Raw genomic sequence first — 16631 nt, forward strand, 5'->3', positions numbered from 1 at the left:
TCAAACAAAAGAAGAAGTTAAAGATGTTTTCCTCATTTTAAGCTTTTCCAACAAATTCTTGAATGTTTAGTTAAAGTAATACCTGTTCTACTAAAGGATATTTGTCTCCGCAAACATAAGAATTTCCAAAAGTTTGCAAATGTGATGTCAGAATGCAATCAAAATCTGCTTGAATCAGAAGATTTCTAAGTAGTTCCGCTTTAACAAGTGTTGGAAATGACTGCTTCATTAAACTCCGAACGTGATACAACATCTTGTTGACTCGTGAGTCCAACCTAATATCGTCCACTAGATTATCCTGAAAAAAGTTGAAAAATCTAAACCAATTAGCACAAAATGAACACAAAAAAAGAACCTTTGAATCTTAGAACTAAGCCAAAGATTGTTAACAAGAACAACAAAAATTTGAGAGTCTTTGTATTAGAGAACGTTTTTGTTAATATATCCTAAGAGTAATTATTAAATTTCATTTAACTTGAAAAATCTCGAAATCCACATATAGGCCTACTTTGAGACTCATTTTCTGGAAGTCAAATTTAAATCACCTTTAGCCCACCTTAAGTCAAACCACTTATAGACCCAAACCTCATCAATAAGAGCCATACCCCGGTAAAGATAGGTATCTCTTCTGATCTAAATTGGCACGAAATTGCGAAATTGATTGTAAAAAGAAAAACGATACTATCTAAATACTGAAATCTCTAAAGACATATCATGTTACAAAGGATTAACTAAAATTAGTTGGTTTTTTTTATTACATATTCATCCACCCACCATTAGAATATGCATTTCCTGTTTGGCAATTCACTCTGAAAAAAGGAGAAAGTGATAAAAATCTAACAGCTTCAGATGAGATAATTACAAATCATCTATGGAGGTTCCCTGTTTCCTTGCTCTTTTTATCTACAAATATTAAAACTTGACCCCCTTTTTGTTTATCATGAGAAACTGTCCCTGAAGTTTGGCTCAGCCCTCTTCCTCCATCCCATCTATGTAAATTTCCTCTTGCCTCCCTATGTCCCTCTTAGATCCTGATTCCCATAGATTTGACTGTAAGAGTTTCAAAACTGAGTTTCAAAATCATTTTTACTATAAATGATTTGATTTTACCTTAAAACCTCAATTTAAAACAAAATGATATTTTCAAAAGTAAACTAGCAGTGTCAGAACAAATCGCACAAGACGTTGCTTCCCCAGATTTACTTCCTTCAATTTACAAGTAGAAGCATGAATTTTCTTCTCACAAAAAAAAAACAACAACATAGAAGCAATGGTATTGGAAATAAAATAACCAATGTGTTCCACTAATCTCAGGATTGGCACTCACCTAGCTAATTTGGGTAGATAATAAAAAAAAAACGCAAAACAAATCCTTCCTTTCAATGTAATAGTAGACCATCACACATACATAAAATGTCTTATGCTATTCACAGTGGAGATTTCGGAGCTCCTTAAAGAAATGTAGGATTTTATGCTAAATTATTGAATTTTATCTAAATTCAAGCTGAAACTGCAGCTTGAATCTTCTAATATAGTTTTGACGACAATAATTAATTTTGCTCTGTTGAATTTGTTCATACAATACATCATTGACTACTGTAATATCAATTTTACCAATACCGTACTAAAAGTTTACTAATACTAATACTAAATTTTACTAACACAAACACTACAAGTTTTATAAGAAGTGGGAAAGACATAACAAATGGATCTCGACTACATCCTTAATATGTCAGACGAAAAAATTTTCCGAAAATATAGATACATTTGTCAGAGGTAGTAAATTAATTTCCTGATTGTACATAAACTGCTCCGTACATGTAAAGATAGCCTCAAAATATAGCAACTAATGATTTGGGTAGAAGCCCAAATTCTGGCTGTTTAGTTACAACAAATAAGGCAACAAATCTTGCCTTTCTAAATTAACTCTTATGCAGCATGTTTCAAAATGGCAGCAAAGGAAGAAGCAGCTAATAGAAAAGTCAAAAGGCTTTTATCTAAGCAACTAGTAATCGAAAAAGGTTTTGTGACTGGATCTTCATATTCACACGTTTTGAATTTCTACCCTCTCTGATGTTGTTTTTTAATCCAAAACAGCAGGTTAGAGCTGTAAACCCAAAATCGGTGCAAAGATGTAGTGGCTTGATCTAAAAGCACTAGGATGCAACAGCATTTAAAATCAACAAAATCATGGACTTTTTGAGTCTGGACAAAGTTCAGACTCAAATTACATTCAGCGCCACCCGATTCCTATCCATGGTGGAAATATCAGTTCCAACTGAATCTAAGAGTACAGATCTGAATCTACAATGTACTTGTCATTTCAGTGCTCCAACATATCTGCGAATTACAAACATTTAAAGCAAATAAAGTATGGTATTTGATGTGAATGTATTTAACCCGTCTTGCATCCAAAGGAAATTTTGGCAACAAGCTGAATGACATAATGAGATCCCTGTCAATCATGCAAATAACATAAGATCAGCACGATAAAGAAAAATGCTGACTACAATGGTATGAACACGTCTAATGCTGACCACCAGAGATGCTGACTGAAAAATCCCTTGACTGCCAGCCTCCTTCAAATTTGAAAAAGCAACAAAGAGTGCAATGGTAGCCTTGGATCACACCTATCCGAGCTTATGTCAAACCAAACAACGTATTTGAGTAAATTAATCAACAATGGAACAATACAGTACTGTCCCAAAATTATAATTGGTCCTGGAAGAATTATTTGGTACTATAGTTGCTTTTAGCTCCTACCCTAACCCAAGTACTATACTTAAATAATACACAGATTAGCAACTGAAATTTTATTAGTCTTCACATAAACTGGGTTTCATTCTCTCAGTTTGATCGGACAAAAAGGTATGTCCCTTGGAATGGCAGCAGAAGCAGCCATTACCTACTTAGACATTGTTCAACCATCTACATTTCTCTTTGATGTCCAAACTTTACTAAATGGACTTCATTTTTGTCAATCCTAAATACAGGTTGAATTCCATAGAACAATTAAGACTTAAAAACGTTTGACATTATGAGTATATTAGTGACTCTTCCACTTTTCTTATTCCAAAATTTGCACCACTGGGTACTTTTAAGTATCTGATTGCTCGCTACTCTTTTACATCACTCCATTGTATGTTTTTAGATGGCTGTTGAACATTCTTTTCAACAAGTTGAAACATAAAATTTTAGAGAATAATCCCCAGGAAAATCGTTTTCAAATCGAAGTGCAACGCCAAACAAACTTAGATACAAGTGTTCTGTTTATGGTGTGTCAGCCCTAAAATAACTTGACAAACCTGAGTGTATCCCAGTGGCAGATCCGGGGCACCCAACCCCCTGACGTAGTGGTCGATTTTTGGTTGGGTCCGCTTGCTCTGGTTTGGGTTGGGACAAAAGTTATTCTTTTGTATTTGGTTTTTAATAGTTTTTAATTATTACGACTGTTTCTTTTTGCAAACAAGGTTTCAGTTACTTTGTGCTGTCTCTGTTAGATTTTACCAAGGACGCATACTGCCAGAAAGTATTTAATTAAATTTAGGTTTATCAAGAGAATCTGTCCGTTTTACCACAAAAGCCAACCGAGAGGCGAAAATCTTCATTTCTTAATAACAAGGAGGGGAAATTTAAAATCCTAACACCTTTAGGTTGTCGAAATGATATTTTAGGATTGTGCTGTCACAACAGGGCTAAAAAGCAAAATATTTAATTCTTTTTACTGTCAAAATTTGTTTTCAAGTCTTGCTATTCCACTGAGGCAAAATAATTGATATGATTGCTTTTTTGGGCTGTCTGTCTTAGTTTTTTGGGTTTGCTTTTTTGCGAAGCAGGGTGGTTTTTAAAACATTGTCGTTTTTAGGGGATTTGTGTAATAGAAATTAAATGTATGAAAAGTGCAAAAATTGCTAATTTAAATTTTGGATTTTGGTAAGCAAATGGTGGCCACTTTACTACCTATTTTCATATAATTAAAGCTCTACATTATATGACAAATCACCTCTGCTCATCCTAAAACATTAAAATTAAGGCTATATTCTTTAAACTTTAATAAAGGTGTGTATAAGTATATACTTAAAATTAAGCCTGTGAGGCAAAATACTCCTTCAAAGGTAGGAGTAATCGTTTAAAAAGAACAGATTTTCGAAAAATTTTTTATATAAGAAGGTAAACAATTATGTGTTTTTTTGTTTTATTTAGCTCGTATAGATGGGTCTCTGAATTCTCAGTTTGAATCAGTGAAATGGCAATGGCATTGATTTTTTTCAAACATTTACTAATAAAAAAATTATAAAAGGGAGAAATTTTCACAGCTTGAGTTAACCACAGAAACAGAATGCAACTGCAATATGACTTCTGAATTTCTCACCTTCTCAATTGAATATATTGAATATATGGGTTGAATATACTTGTCCATAAAATTTTCTAAACTACTATATATACCGCTGAGGATTTTTATCGTTATTTTGGCACATGCCATCCAATCATATTTCCATGATTAGTTATTTATAAATCAAAATTTTTACAGGAAAATTCTCTTACTTAGTGCTAAATCTGAGTCAAATTTCAAATTTTCATTTTTGTGCTAAACAGACATATCGAGATTTAAACGTTTGAATTGATTATATGAAAATATCAAGATTCTCAAAATATCAAATCTCCAAAGCTTGAGGCCCTGAGAATTTAAATCACGAATCTATGCCTATCAAATACAAAGATAACAAATACGTAACTATTTGTTTTTTAAGGAGTATTTCAACTCATATATTTAGTTTGAAGAACATACCTACATGTATCTTAAATAGAGTTTTATTTTTCTGATGATTTTGGTCTTTATTCGAATATTTTAGGATGAATAGTAGAGGAAATACTAACGAAGAGCTCTAGATTTACATGACTTGACTGACAGGACTTGCCATTATAAACGTTCACCGAAATATTGAGGTAGACATCGACCATGTAATGAATAGGCATGGCGGGAGTAGAAACAGAAAAACAAGCTTTTTCTTATAAAATTGTGAATTTTGTAATTTAAGCAAAATATATTCAACTTTAAAAAGCGGAAAGATACGCTATGTTGTTTTGAAAAATAAAATTTTGATTAGTAAATTTTTTAGATTTCGTTGAAGTTGACACTGTTGATTAAGACACTATTTTCAAAAACAAACAGTGATTAGTTAATGCTCTATTGCCTATACTTAAAACTCGTTTTAAATGTCTGCTATGCATTTCTATCTCTTCGTTCTGTTTTTTCATGTTACATTCCTAACAGAACTAGTATTTAATGTTTAATATATCTTTTATGAGTATACAAGTTGTGTCTTTATTCTTATTTCCTGTTCTTCATTACTATCATAGTTACTAAGCAATACCATAAAGTTAGGCGATATACTAAATGGTTTGACCTATACAAATAGCCACAACGAGTGAATGACCCCAAAAGATGTTTTTTTGTTTTTTTTAATAAAAAGCTTAACTCACTCGCTATAGTGGTCAGAAGTGCAAAGACAAAAAGTTATGCAGAAAATATTAAATATCATATTATTTTATAGAAAGTGAACAGCTTTTTATTTTTTTTTTTTTACGGCGGAGTGGTTTTTATAACTTTCTATTTTTTGTATCAATTTTTTTATACTATTTTTATTTCAACACATCTATTAGAACTTAAACCCTCACCAGATTTTAGATTAAACTTACGACCATTGCCACTACCTACCTACAACAAATAACTGTCGAGGTTCCCTTTTAATTGCGTGTATTTCTTTGTTCGTAAGTTTATTGAAGTGATCTATTATGCGCCCCCAATGGAAAATCCTGGATCCGCCCCTGTTGTATCCATATCTGCCTGTTGAAGAAGGGGGGGGGGACAAAATCCTAAAAAAGCTCTACAGAAGGAGAATTTATATATAAAAAAAAATCACTAACAGATTAGGGAGATTCATAGGTAACCAGTGAGCCTGCCCTATTCTGAATTTTTTAAAGTGGGGTCAAAAGTATTCTTGGAACATTAGCATACAGTGGACATTTATATGAAGAGATGAGTATGATGCAATAATTGCTCAGTGAGACTGTTTATCAAGACAGTAAAGGGTTTTTGCAGTGAAGAGTGGTCTCCAGATTTCTTGCATGGGATGTCCTCACCAAATCGAGCTGGGTTTTCTAAGATTGATCTGTGGAGAAGTAAATTCTTATGAGATGATGATTGTCGACTCCCTTTCTAGCTTCGTTTATGAAGATAGAGTTGAAATGTATAAGTGGTACTTTCAATCAGAATATGAGCAGCTCCTTTGTTTTCAACACCTCTAAATTGTTCATCCATTCATCAGGTCACTTTTCGCTTTTGAAAGATCCATCTGCAGGGTTAAGGAGAGTTGGGTATGATCTTCGTGTTTTAGAAGGCTCTGTGTGTCGACAAAGTTATGCAGAGGGCTTGAAAGTTTGTCTCATGCGTCATTTATGCAAAGAAGGAAATCCCAGCCCACAAGATGCTACCCAGGGCATGCCTGTCTTTACTGGGAATTTGTGGGAAGTTAATCCGTCGTGAATAATCAGCAGTAAACGATCAGAAGAGCTAATAAAGATCTCCTCTCTATCACTATTAAAAGGCATCTGCTGACACCTTACGCATAATTTTCCTTAGTAAACTAGAATACCCACTCAGTCAAAAATTTTAGTGATCTTAAATGACTATAGGCTGATGTTATATACACTTTCTAGAAGTTTGAGTCACTCCTATTACTGGGCCACTAGGCAGTCAAGCATTGAACGTTTCTAGCAGAATCTATATTTGTAGTCGCCTAAAAGGTCATTTGACTCCATGTGCTGATAAAGTTTATGACTAGAACCGCTTCCCAAAAGGCCCATATGAGCATTAAAGCATTTCAAAGACAGGAATGAAGCAGCCAATCAAAGTCCAGGACTTAACCAGTCTAATGATGAAAAAAAAAATAAGAAACAACCACTCAGAGCAACCACTTAAATGCAAGTATTTTCCTTGGTTTACCATTATTATTTTTTAATATCCTTCTCTAAAAAAAAAAAAAAACAGTTTATGCCTCAAGTTATGACAAAATTTATTCCAATTACTACTCAGTTGATAAAAAGGCATAAAAATATAGACATGCTAGTTCTAATATAGTATGTTCTGGTTTGTACAACTGCAAATATTAGGTGGTGTTTAATTTCCTTATTTTTTTTTTCTCTTCCTAAATAAATGCCTGTTCTTTGCTATATCAACAACTTTTTTTTTTTAATAGACTCTGCAACAAAATAAAACAGAAGATCTCGCTTGGAAAGAAATTGTATAGACTTACAAACACTGACAAATCTTGTTACAACGAGCTTCAAAAAAGGGTCTAATGACGTTTTCTGAATATACTGATGTATATATGAAAATGAGCTCAGAACACAGCCTGTCACGGAAAAGGGGCAGATAGGCATTTTCGCAGGCTTATGGGATCTGATTCTTATATTTCAGTCCTTAGCCCTGGCTTTATTAGCCCATGAAAACATTACTAGAGATTACCAGGATAAGAAAAGCTCCTAAACAAAACACTATCAATAAGAAACCACAGATCGTATTTACAAAAGTACTGTTAGCTTTCAGATGCTCTGCTTTATTCTTGTTTGGTTCTCCACAAACAAACCCTTCCTTTGTCATTTGTTCAGTTTAGCGAGGCATTAATTTAATGCTAATATTTGTACTTTCTTTTCTCCTATTTTATGTAAAAAAAAGTTTTTTACAATAAAAAGAGAAAATCAGCCATTCTTAATTTGTTCTCCTGAGGTAATCTTAGCCTAGAACCGATCCTCTTAGTTGTTGCAGGAAACTACCCTTATCAAACATGCCTCAACAAATTTTAGACATGTTTTTGGCAAATTAAACTACTAAGATCTTACTTTACTTAATAAAAGAAAAATATTTTCAAATAACTTAGACAAATAAGAATCAGGTATTTTTAAGTAACAACTTGTTTTCTGCGATCTTACACCTTAAGAGAGCACCCAACAACCGATGGAAAGAATAGCTGTATGACAACAGCACTAGCAATCCTAGGTAGGTTGTTCGTATTAAAGTACATCTTTCATGTGTTTCTATTCATATATGAGAACCAGAGATGTATTATCTAGATAAACACCAGATAATTTAGAAAAAAAATTAAAATATGCAAGCAGGTAAGCAGCCACTATTCATCTCACAAGGAAGATGGAATCAAGGATTCACTCATTTCCTTTTTTGATTCAATATATTCATATTTCAACCTATGAATAGTTAAACCCTAATTCTTTTTTCTTTCAATGAAAAATTAAAGATATAAAAATTATTCTTCACTGGGAAGCAGGGATAGGCAAAGAGATTATGACTACCCAACAGAAATTAAACCATATGTCCTGCAATTTCAAAGCTTTAGAGATCTGATCCTACAGAAGAAATTAAAGATCTTCTAAGGATTAACTACTTAGAATTAAATGGCAACAAAGCTACTGGAATTTAAATTAAATACACAAAAAATAATTTCACGAAGTAACCACAGGGTGTTTGAATAGAAATAAACATATATTACCATGAGAAATAACTATTGCACCCATTTAATCATGTTATACTTACTATTTCAGGTAAGGCTTTGATGAACATAGCAATTTCCTTAAGATTACATTCAATATACTCTCGTAACAGCATGAACATATTCTCATCTTCAATATCACCAACAACTGACACAGAGTACGAAGTCTCTAATGTCCCACAATCAGTAACATACTCATCGACATAAAATGTTGAACAAATCATAACTGAATAAAAATCAGGAACAACAAAGTAAGATGATTTAATGAGATTCAACTCCTCAATACCTGGTTTACTAAGGCAAGCTATCACAGTGTGCTCAGTTACATATTTCACAGTATCACAAAGGAACACTTTCATTCTACCTTCCTCTTCTGGTAGATTCAAGTTAAAAAGATTATGAGATAAATCAGTTTCAAGAACTGCATATTGACTAGACTCCAATTGTCCTGAATCAAATGCTCCACTAACTGAATCACTATTATTAGTTTGCTCTGATGCTCCACAAGAGACAACAACAATACTACTTGAAGAGCTTCTATCACTAACACATACTATTTCAGGAGATTCTTCTCTGTCAAATTCGAAGTTTTCTGCTTCCCAAGCTTCGTCTAATTCATCTGTATCATTCCCAGCTTCTCCTGCCCATGAGAATTTCAAGCCAGTGGTACAAGAAAATTCATCATTTGATCTTGGTCCCCATACTTTCAGCGTTCTAGGACCAACTACATTGTCCCATTTGGCAAGGACTACAGCTGCAATCATGATCTTTGGATCTGAAATATGCAACAACAAAAAATAATGCAATAAATCCATAGAGTTCTATATTAGCAACAGCAAAAAAATATATAAGGCTCTGATCACAAATTCAAACTCAGAAGTTAAGACTTAGTCAACCCCATAATATTTAATTAAAAAATGCCTTTATGACAGGAACCAGAAAAATATTCCATCGAATTTTTGGAAAAACCGCATTTTATAGCTTGACCATTATTTTATAGAAAGAAACCTCTCATAAAACATGGGAGATAATTTGCTGTTGACTAGGTATCCACTACTATGGAACAATTTTAAAGAATGGCTTTTCTAGCCAATGATCAGCAACTATTAATTAAAAAAGAAGAAAACAAAATTTCAGTTGAATCTTAAACTTAGAAAACTGTTGTTATGTATAACATAAATTACTTTCTCTTTGAATTTCAGACAATTCCATAGCTTTTAATTGTCACATTTGTTTTGTTTTAAAAAAAAATATATTAACATAGTATCAATTCAGAGTTCAAAGTGTCAACATCTAAATTGGATATTGCATGGACATTATTAATCCAGTAAGGTTTTTTGTGAAGAAAATCAAAATTTCGCAATAGGGATTATAGTGACGCATAAGCATGAATCAGTCGTGCTCTTTGACCAGTTTGACTGGTTTTTCCCAGTAAAGGATAATGGATAACAGAGAGTATGTGCATTGCCCGGTAATGAACTTTTTGCAAAACAACTGGGAAGAAGGTATTGAAGAAGCTACTATTATTCAACACGCAATAGACTTTTTTGAATGCGGTGTTATTGCTGATGCGAAAAGCGAATTTTGGGCGAATGTTGCGCCAAATGATAATTGCCCCCGGCGCATCGGTGCGAAAGCTTCTGCGAACAATGTGAAAGATATTCTTGATTTTATTAAGAAACTGGACTCTGAGGAGGTATCAACTCCGATTTATGTGATCAAGTCTTCAACCGAGGTACCGGTTTTGCCCGCAGTTGCGTACTCTAGGCTGTCAACAAAGGTGAATCGCGTGGAACAACTACTCAAGGTTGTTGCCACCAAGCTGGATGCTTATGAACTGAATTACCCGCAACTGCCGAAACCTGCAATTCCCGACTCGCATGCTACTATTGTTGTGTCGAACCTTCCATCTACCCTTTCGGACCCAATAAAACGAAAAGATCTGATAGATCAGATTGATGGACACGAATCAATCACTAGCATTCGCCCTGTTCGTGACAAACTGTTTATCAATATAGATAAGTCAGTTGCTGAAGATTTCCGCTTATCGGTGACTAGTGCGTTTACTGGCTCTTCTGCGAAAGTTCTAACCAAGAAGTTTTACGGACTCCTGAAGGGAATCCCGCCTGATTTTGAACTGTCCCACCTGATATCGTGCCCTGGTGTTTCTGGTGCCTCTAGGTTAGGGAAATCGCTTGCAGTAAAACTTGAATTCTCTGATGCAACATCAAGAGTCGAAGCATTTAGATATGGTCTCAAAGTTGGATACGAAATCCTAAGTGTTTATGAGTTCAAAGCGATTCCCCGGTGCTGTAACAATTGCCGATCCCCTGACCATCTCCAGTCGTCTTGTCCCAGTGTTACACCAAAATGTGCGCGATGTGCCGGTCCTCATGTTTCAGATAGAGACTCGCCTTGCAATTTGTCACCTAAGTGCGCAAACTGTGGAGGTGATCATGTTTCGTTTAGCCTCACTTGCCCTAAATTGAAAGCAATTGTCAGTCGCAAGTTACCGAAAACAAACTAATGTCTGAATCAGTATCACTCGTGTCCTTCAATATTAATGGGACAAAAAACAAGGACCTGACCATTGATGAACTGTACAGTAAGTTTGACATTGTATGCTTTCAGGAACATCTTTTGACCGCAACGAGTGTTAATTTCCTGCGCCGCAGTTCCGCCCACTTTGTTTTCACAACAAATGCTAAATCTACTTTTGGAAGGCCTTCAGGGGGTTTAGCATGTATTATAAAACAAAAGCTCAGCTTTCTGTCCCCGTCATGCTATTTCTCTGATGAACATTTATTGGCTATAAGACTTGGTAAAACTGTATTGATAAACACTTACCTGCCTCACGATGGGAAGAATATGACATCGCTTAATAAATTCTCCAAAGCATGCTCTAGTTTGAAAACTCTCCTTCAAAGTATAAGCAAAAATGGGTACGAATTTATTATTATTGGAGATATGAACACTGATGTAAAACGTGATTCCGCTCGTACTGTGAACCTACTTGATTGTCTCCCTGATTACAGAATAATTGCGAAGGATCTACCCTTCTCGTATGTGCATAATTCCGGCAGCTTATCGGATATTGATCACGTGATTTGTTCCCCGTTCATTACATCTTCAACAGTGCATGTCCACGAAGATGAGCAAGATATTGATCACCTTCCTTTATCGCTATGCTTTTCGATTAGAAAAGATAGTACTGACCAGGCTTGTGCTCCTGCCTCTAAATGGTTTGTGCGGAGTAATTGGAAAAATGTTAATATGCCATTATATATTTCAACCCTGGCCATTCTCCTTGGTTCTTTACGTGTACCTTTTCATCTACTCCAGCTGAGTGTTAGTCCTACTAAAAGTAATTACGATCTGAATCATTATTACAACCAAATCGTGTGGTGTTTAAAACGCGCTGAGGAGGTTGCTGTCCCTCGGGAGCGAGTGAGGAAAAGTACAAGGAAACCAATCTGGTCGTGTGACCCTGAGCTGAAAAGTGTGAAAAATAAAGCCAAATTGTGGCTGCGTATATGGGTTGCTAACGGTCGACCATTAGCTGGGAATGTGTTTGAAATAAAACAAAAAACTAAGCGTGAGTTTAAAAAATGTCTGCGATCGAGCCGTTACAAAGGGTTAGAATATCCTACCAATAAGAAAGAATGGGACAAAGTGATTAATTCAGCTAATTTAAATAACTCGGCAAATCCTAATTGCCCCATTACGCCTTCTGCATGGTCTGACCACTATTCAGTTATATTTTCCAAAGTGAATTATGCAGTGCACGCGCTTTATTCGAAACTGCTTGATTCGGTTCTCCCGCCTTCCCTGACTCAGGCACAAGTTATTCCCGTTTCAGTTGACGCTGTAATTGCATCTGTTAAGAAATTGAAATCAAGTTCTCTTGATATTGACGGTATCAGTGCTTGTCATCTAAAAATAAATTGCCCGTCTTTGTTTTTCCATTTACAGTTGTTTTTCCAAATGTGCCTTTGTTGTTCCCTCGTTCCTGACAGCTTTTTGTGTGGAACTGTCACTTCTGTACTTAAACGAGGTAAGACTCCTTTGGATTGTTCTTCTTACAGGCCTATCACCGGTTGCTTGTAATTTTAGTAAAATCCTTGAACACATCCTACTTCCTTTCATAAGTATGAATGCTAATTTCGCGGAGAATCAGTTTGGTTTTCGGTCTGGCATCGGGTGCCAGCACGCTCACCGTGCTCTTGCTTTCCTTCTTAAAGATGCTTCGGCTAAAGGGTATGGTCTTCATATTTGTGCTCTTGATCTTTCTAAGGCTTTCGATAGTGTTGTACATAGTCAGGCTCTTTACTCTCTTTATAGTCACGGTATTAACCTTTCAGTTATTTTTCTTCTAAAGTTTTGGTATAGTAATTCTTATCTTCGAATTAAAACTAATGGTGCCCTTTCATCTTCTAATGTTCTTGTTCGTCGGGGCGTACGGCAGGGTGGAGTGTTATCTCCTAGTATTTTCAAATTTTGTATCTCTGGTATTCTTGAGAATATTTCTTCTATGTGTTTTGTTGGTTTGAGTGATATTTCTTACCTTGCTTATGCTGATGACATTCTTCTAATTAGCCGGTCTAAACTCAGTCTATCGCAGATGGTTCATAAGGTTTCTTCTTCTTTTACTAAAATCGGTCTTTCGCTTAATGTTGATAAATGTGAGTATCTTTCTTTCAATGTTCCCTCTTCTCCTAGGACTCTAATTTTTCAAAATTTTTCTATCCCTCATGTAGATTCGATCCGGTGGTTGGGTATTACACTTACGAAAAATCTTAAAACTCTTCGGGAGCGTGCTGTCTGGGATGCTAGAGTGAAAATCCAGATTGGTTACTCTAAAATTGTAGCCAATCGAGGGAAATACAATCGTATTGCCCTTGGTAAGCTTTATTCTACTTTTTCCGATCATTCTGTTCTTTACCTTTCTGGGCTTTACCCTATATTTAAGAAAAAAGATATTAGTGATATTCGATCCTCTTATTTCCGTTTCTGTAAATTTCTTCTCTATCTTCCTCTGTGGTATAAGAATCGAAAGATAATCAAAAAGTTCCATCTTCCGAATATTACTGAGAAGCTGACTGATCTACACAAAAAGCTCTCAGAAACGGCGTATCGGCGTTTGTCGCCTCACCACGGTCTGATCCGTTTGTATGATTAATGTCTATTGTTGACTCTCGTTTTTTTGTTATTTGTTTTTTTATTTGTTATTTGTTTTCCGTTTTTCTTCAAGTTTTTACTCCACTATTTATCTTTTTGATGTAAGTGGGTTAGAAATAAATATTATTATTATTATTATTATGCATTTATTTACAAATCTCCATTTCAGTTTGGAATTCTAACACAAGGAATAGGGTCAAAGCACTTTAGGAACTTAAAGGGAATATTTTAATTACCCTAATCAGCAATTGGAGGTGAAATGCCAGGAGAAGATCTACCGACATTAAAGTTTCCAATATAAAGAAGGGGGTCACCAGCAGTGGCGTATTAAAGAAATGAAAATATTTTGGTCTAAGTAATTTTTTGCGTGTTAAAGGGTATGCCAGCTAGGTATACCCCCTCCCCTCTAGATTTCCATCTTTGTAATTTAATATTTGCAAAATAGCCTATGTTTTAGAAAAAATTGAAGGGCCTCACATCAAGAAAACCTATCTTCATTGCAAATTCTTGTTTCTTATTACTATTATTTGCCTTCTGGCTTATTTTTAAAAAATCTTTTAACACCTATCTCACTCAATTAGGGCTTTGGAACTCCCTAAGCGAAAGAGCAGTCTCAGCCCCTAGATTGGAGGCCTTCAAGTGAGTTGTGGACAAAAATTGTTTGTCCAAGCCATGGCTTCAAGAATAGGATGCAGCCAAAACGTTGGCTCAACATTTTGACTAACCAGTACCTACAGGATAATCCCTTATTCACTGGACAATGCGATTTAAGGTAATTTAAGGTAATCATCGCAAAACTACAATAGTAGACAACCAACATATGAGCTGACATTCCTTGTGTTTGATCTGCACTTCTTCTTGTAATAGTTTGTGATATTAGAGCTTCTGAAGGCCACAGAAGTTTGAAGCTAAAACGAGTTCTATCGCATTCAGCTCTTTTTAAATAGTCAGAGGGAAATGGCAGTAACTTAAGACTAACGCACATCAATATGCATACGAAAATTTGGAATTGAGCTAGAGATAGGTCTGATAGATCAAACATGAAACCTGAATCAAGCTTACAGAACAAAAGACGCATGTCCTAATCACACTGGTATTTGCAATTAAGTATGTTTAATGCAATATTTAGATCTTTTCATCAATTAATAAATATCATGCAAAAAAAAAGTTTTTTTCGAAAGGAAGCAAGAAGCAACATTAAAACATATGGCAAACAGAAATTATTCTGTGTATTGGGGGGGGGCTGCACCTTCCTAAACCCCTTGCTCTTTATGCTAAATTCTTAAAATACTGGTTATTCAATATCAACAAGTCTTGTGTTTGAGCAAATTTTCTTAGAGAATTGCAACAAAAAGTCAAACTTTGGTGTTATTAACAACGATTGAGGAGGGGACAGGCCCCCTCACATATAAAATAATTTCTATCTATTCTAATGTTTTAATGTTACTCCTTACTTTCAGTTGAAAAAACTAGTTTTTTCTAATTCATTTTCTAACTCTTTTTCAAATCATGCCAGAAAATCTCTTGTACCCTCACCCCCTTCTAAAAATGTCCCCTGGAAAATTCCCTATAGAAAGACTCTTCCCACAAATAATTCTTTCCATGGAAAATTTCTCTTTCTGAAATAGCCCCCCCCCCCAAAAAAAAAGCAATTACATATATTTCCCCTCCTATCACTTTTGACTCTTAAAAAGGGAACTACACCTTTTGACTAGTTTAAACAAAATAACAATTCCAAAACTTCAATAAGTATTGAGTTAAGGGGGCACCTAAGAAGAGCTAATCAAAAGGGATGCAACACCCCCATAGACCCAGGGCTATAGGGGTAGTTGATTCTAGGTATATCTGAAAGGCAAAAGAATTAAGATAAACCCTTGGAGAATCTTGAAGGGTATGTTATACTGAATCAAAAGCCACTATGTGCATCCAGTTTATCAAAAAGAAGGATCTGTAATATTTTGAGAATGGCTGAGGGTATTGATTTAAAACTTTCAGGACATGTTGGGGGGATGTTGAAAAGTGATTAAAGGGCCACCAGTCCCTCTCCATGTCTTTAATTGTAATGCCTCTAAAAATATTTCATCAAAATTTCGATAAAGATATTTTATTCGAAATATTCCAAAGCTCAAATAACTATAAGGGATGACATAACCCCCCCCCCCAGAGCTTTGGAGAGGTATTCTGAACACAATAAAACACACTGTGTGTATGCTGACTGGCATAAGGATGTACTATCAATGTCTAAGGAACGACTGAAGGTATTAAGTTGAAAATTACAGAAGATGTTTAAGAGCTATTGGAGGGTTACCAGCCCCTCTTTTCCATTTTAGATGCTCCCTCCTATCATTAATGATCAACAATTTTGAACAATTGATTTTATTAAATACAGTCAAAGGGTCTAGTAACTACACTTCCAGGGATAGAATGCCCCAAAAAAACTTCAGTTAAGGATTACAATGTATGCAATTTGCCAATTCTACATGCAGAAGTTTTTATTACAAAGTAGGGAGAAATTTTTGGTTCTTGGTGTATTCAAAAAGACTAAGGGTATTAAGTTAAAACTTAGGACAACATTCAGGAACATGCAAAACTAAATCTAAAGATCAAATGTGCATCTTGTTTATCCAAAAAGGTGTATCTACAATACTACATGAACAGCTAAGGGAATTAAGTTTAATGTTTATACGCCCCCTTCCATAAAAACCTTATATGTTAACAAGAAGCAACTTGCATAACTTGAACCCATGTGTAATGGGAAGGGGGGGGTCAACCCAAGCATAAAATGGTGGAAAGAACCATTTGAGGTAATGCCAAAAAGAGGAATGGAAAAAGTATTGATTCTCCTTGATACTAATCCCTTTAATGCACAATTTTCATCATAACACT

The 16631-nt window shown here is 35.0% G+C and overlaps 1 protein-coding gene across 3 annotated transcripts in view; it reads right to left on the reverse strand.

Moving 5' to 3' along the window:
* Nucleotides 1–16631, reverse strand: part of LOC136032067 (uncharacterized) — a 46130-nt gene that overhangs the window by 15400 nt on the left and 14099 nt on the right. For all 3 annotated transcript variants that reach the window (XM_065712191.1, XM_065712196.1, XM_065712205.1), the window contains 2 exons: nt 8612–9342; nt 83–298 (listed from right to left, as the gene is read on the reverse strand). In XM_065712191.1, coding sequence (XP_065568263.1) covers nt 83–298; nt 8612–9331 — 936 coding nt within the window. In that variant the 5' untranslated portion in view covers nt 9332–9342. The remainder of the gene's footprint in view (nt 1–82; nt 299–8611; nt 9343–16631) is intronic.

The sequence above is a fragment of the Artemia franciscana genome, chromosome 1 (assembly GCF_032884065.1).
Source record: "Artemia franciscana chromosome 1, ASM3288406v1, whole genome shotgun sequence".
Lineage (NCBI taxonomy): Eukaryota > Metazoa > Arthropoda > Branchiopoda > Anostraca > Artemiidae > Artemia > Artemia franciscana.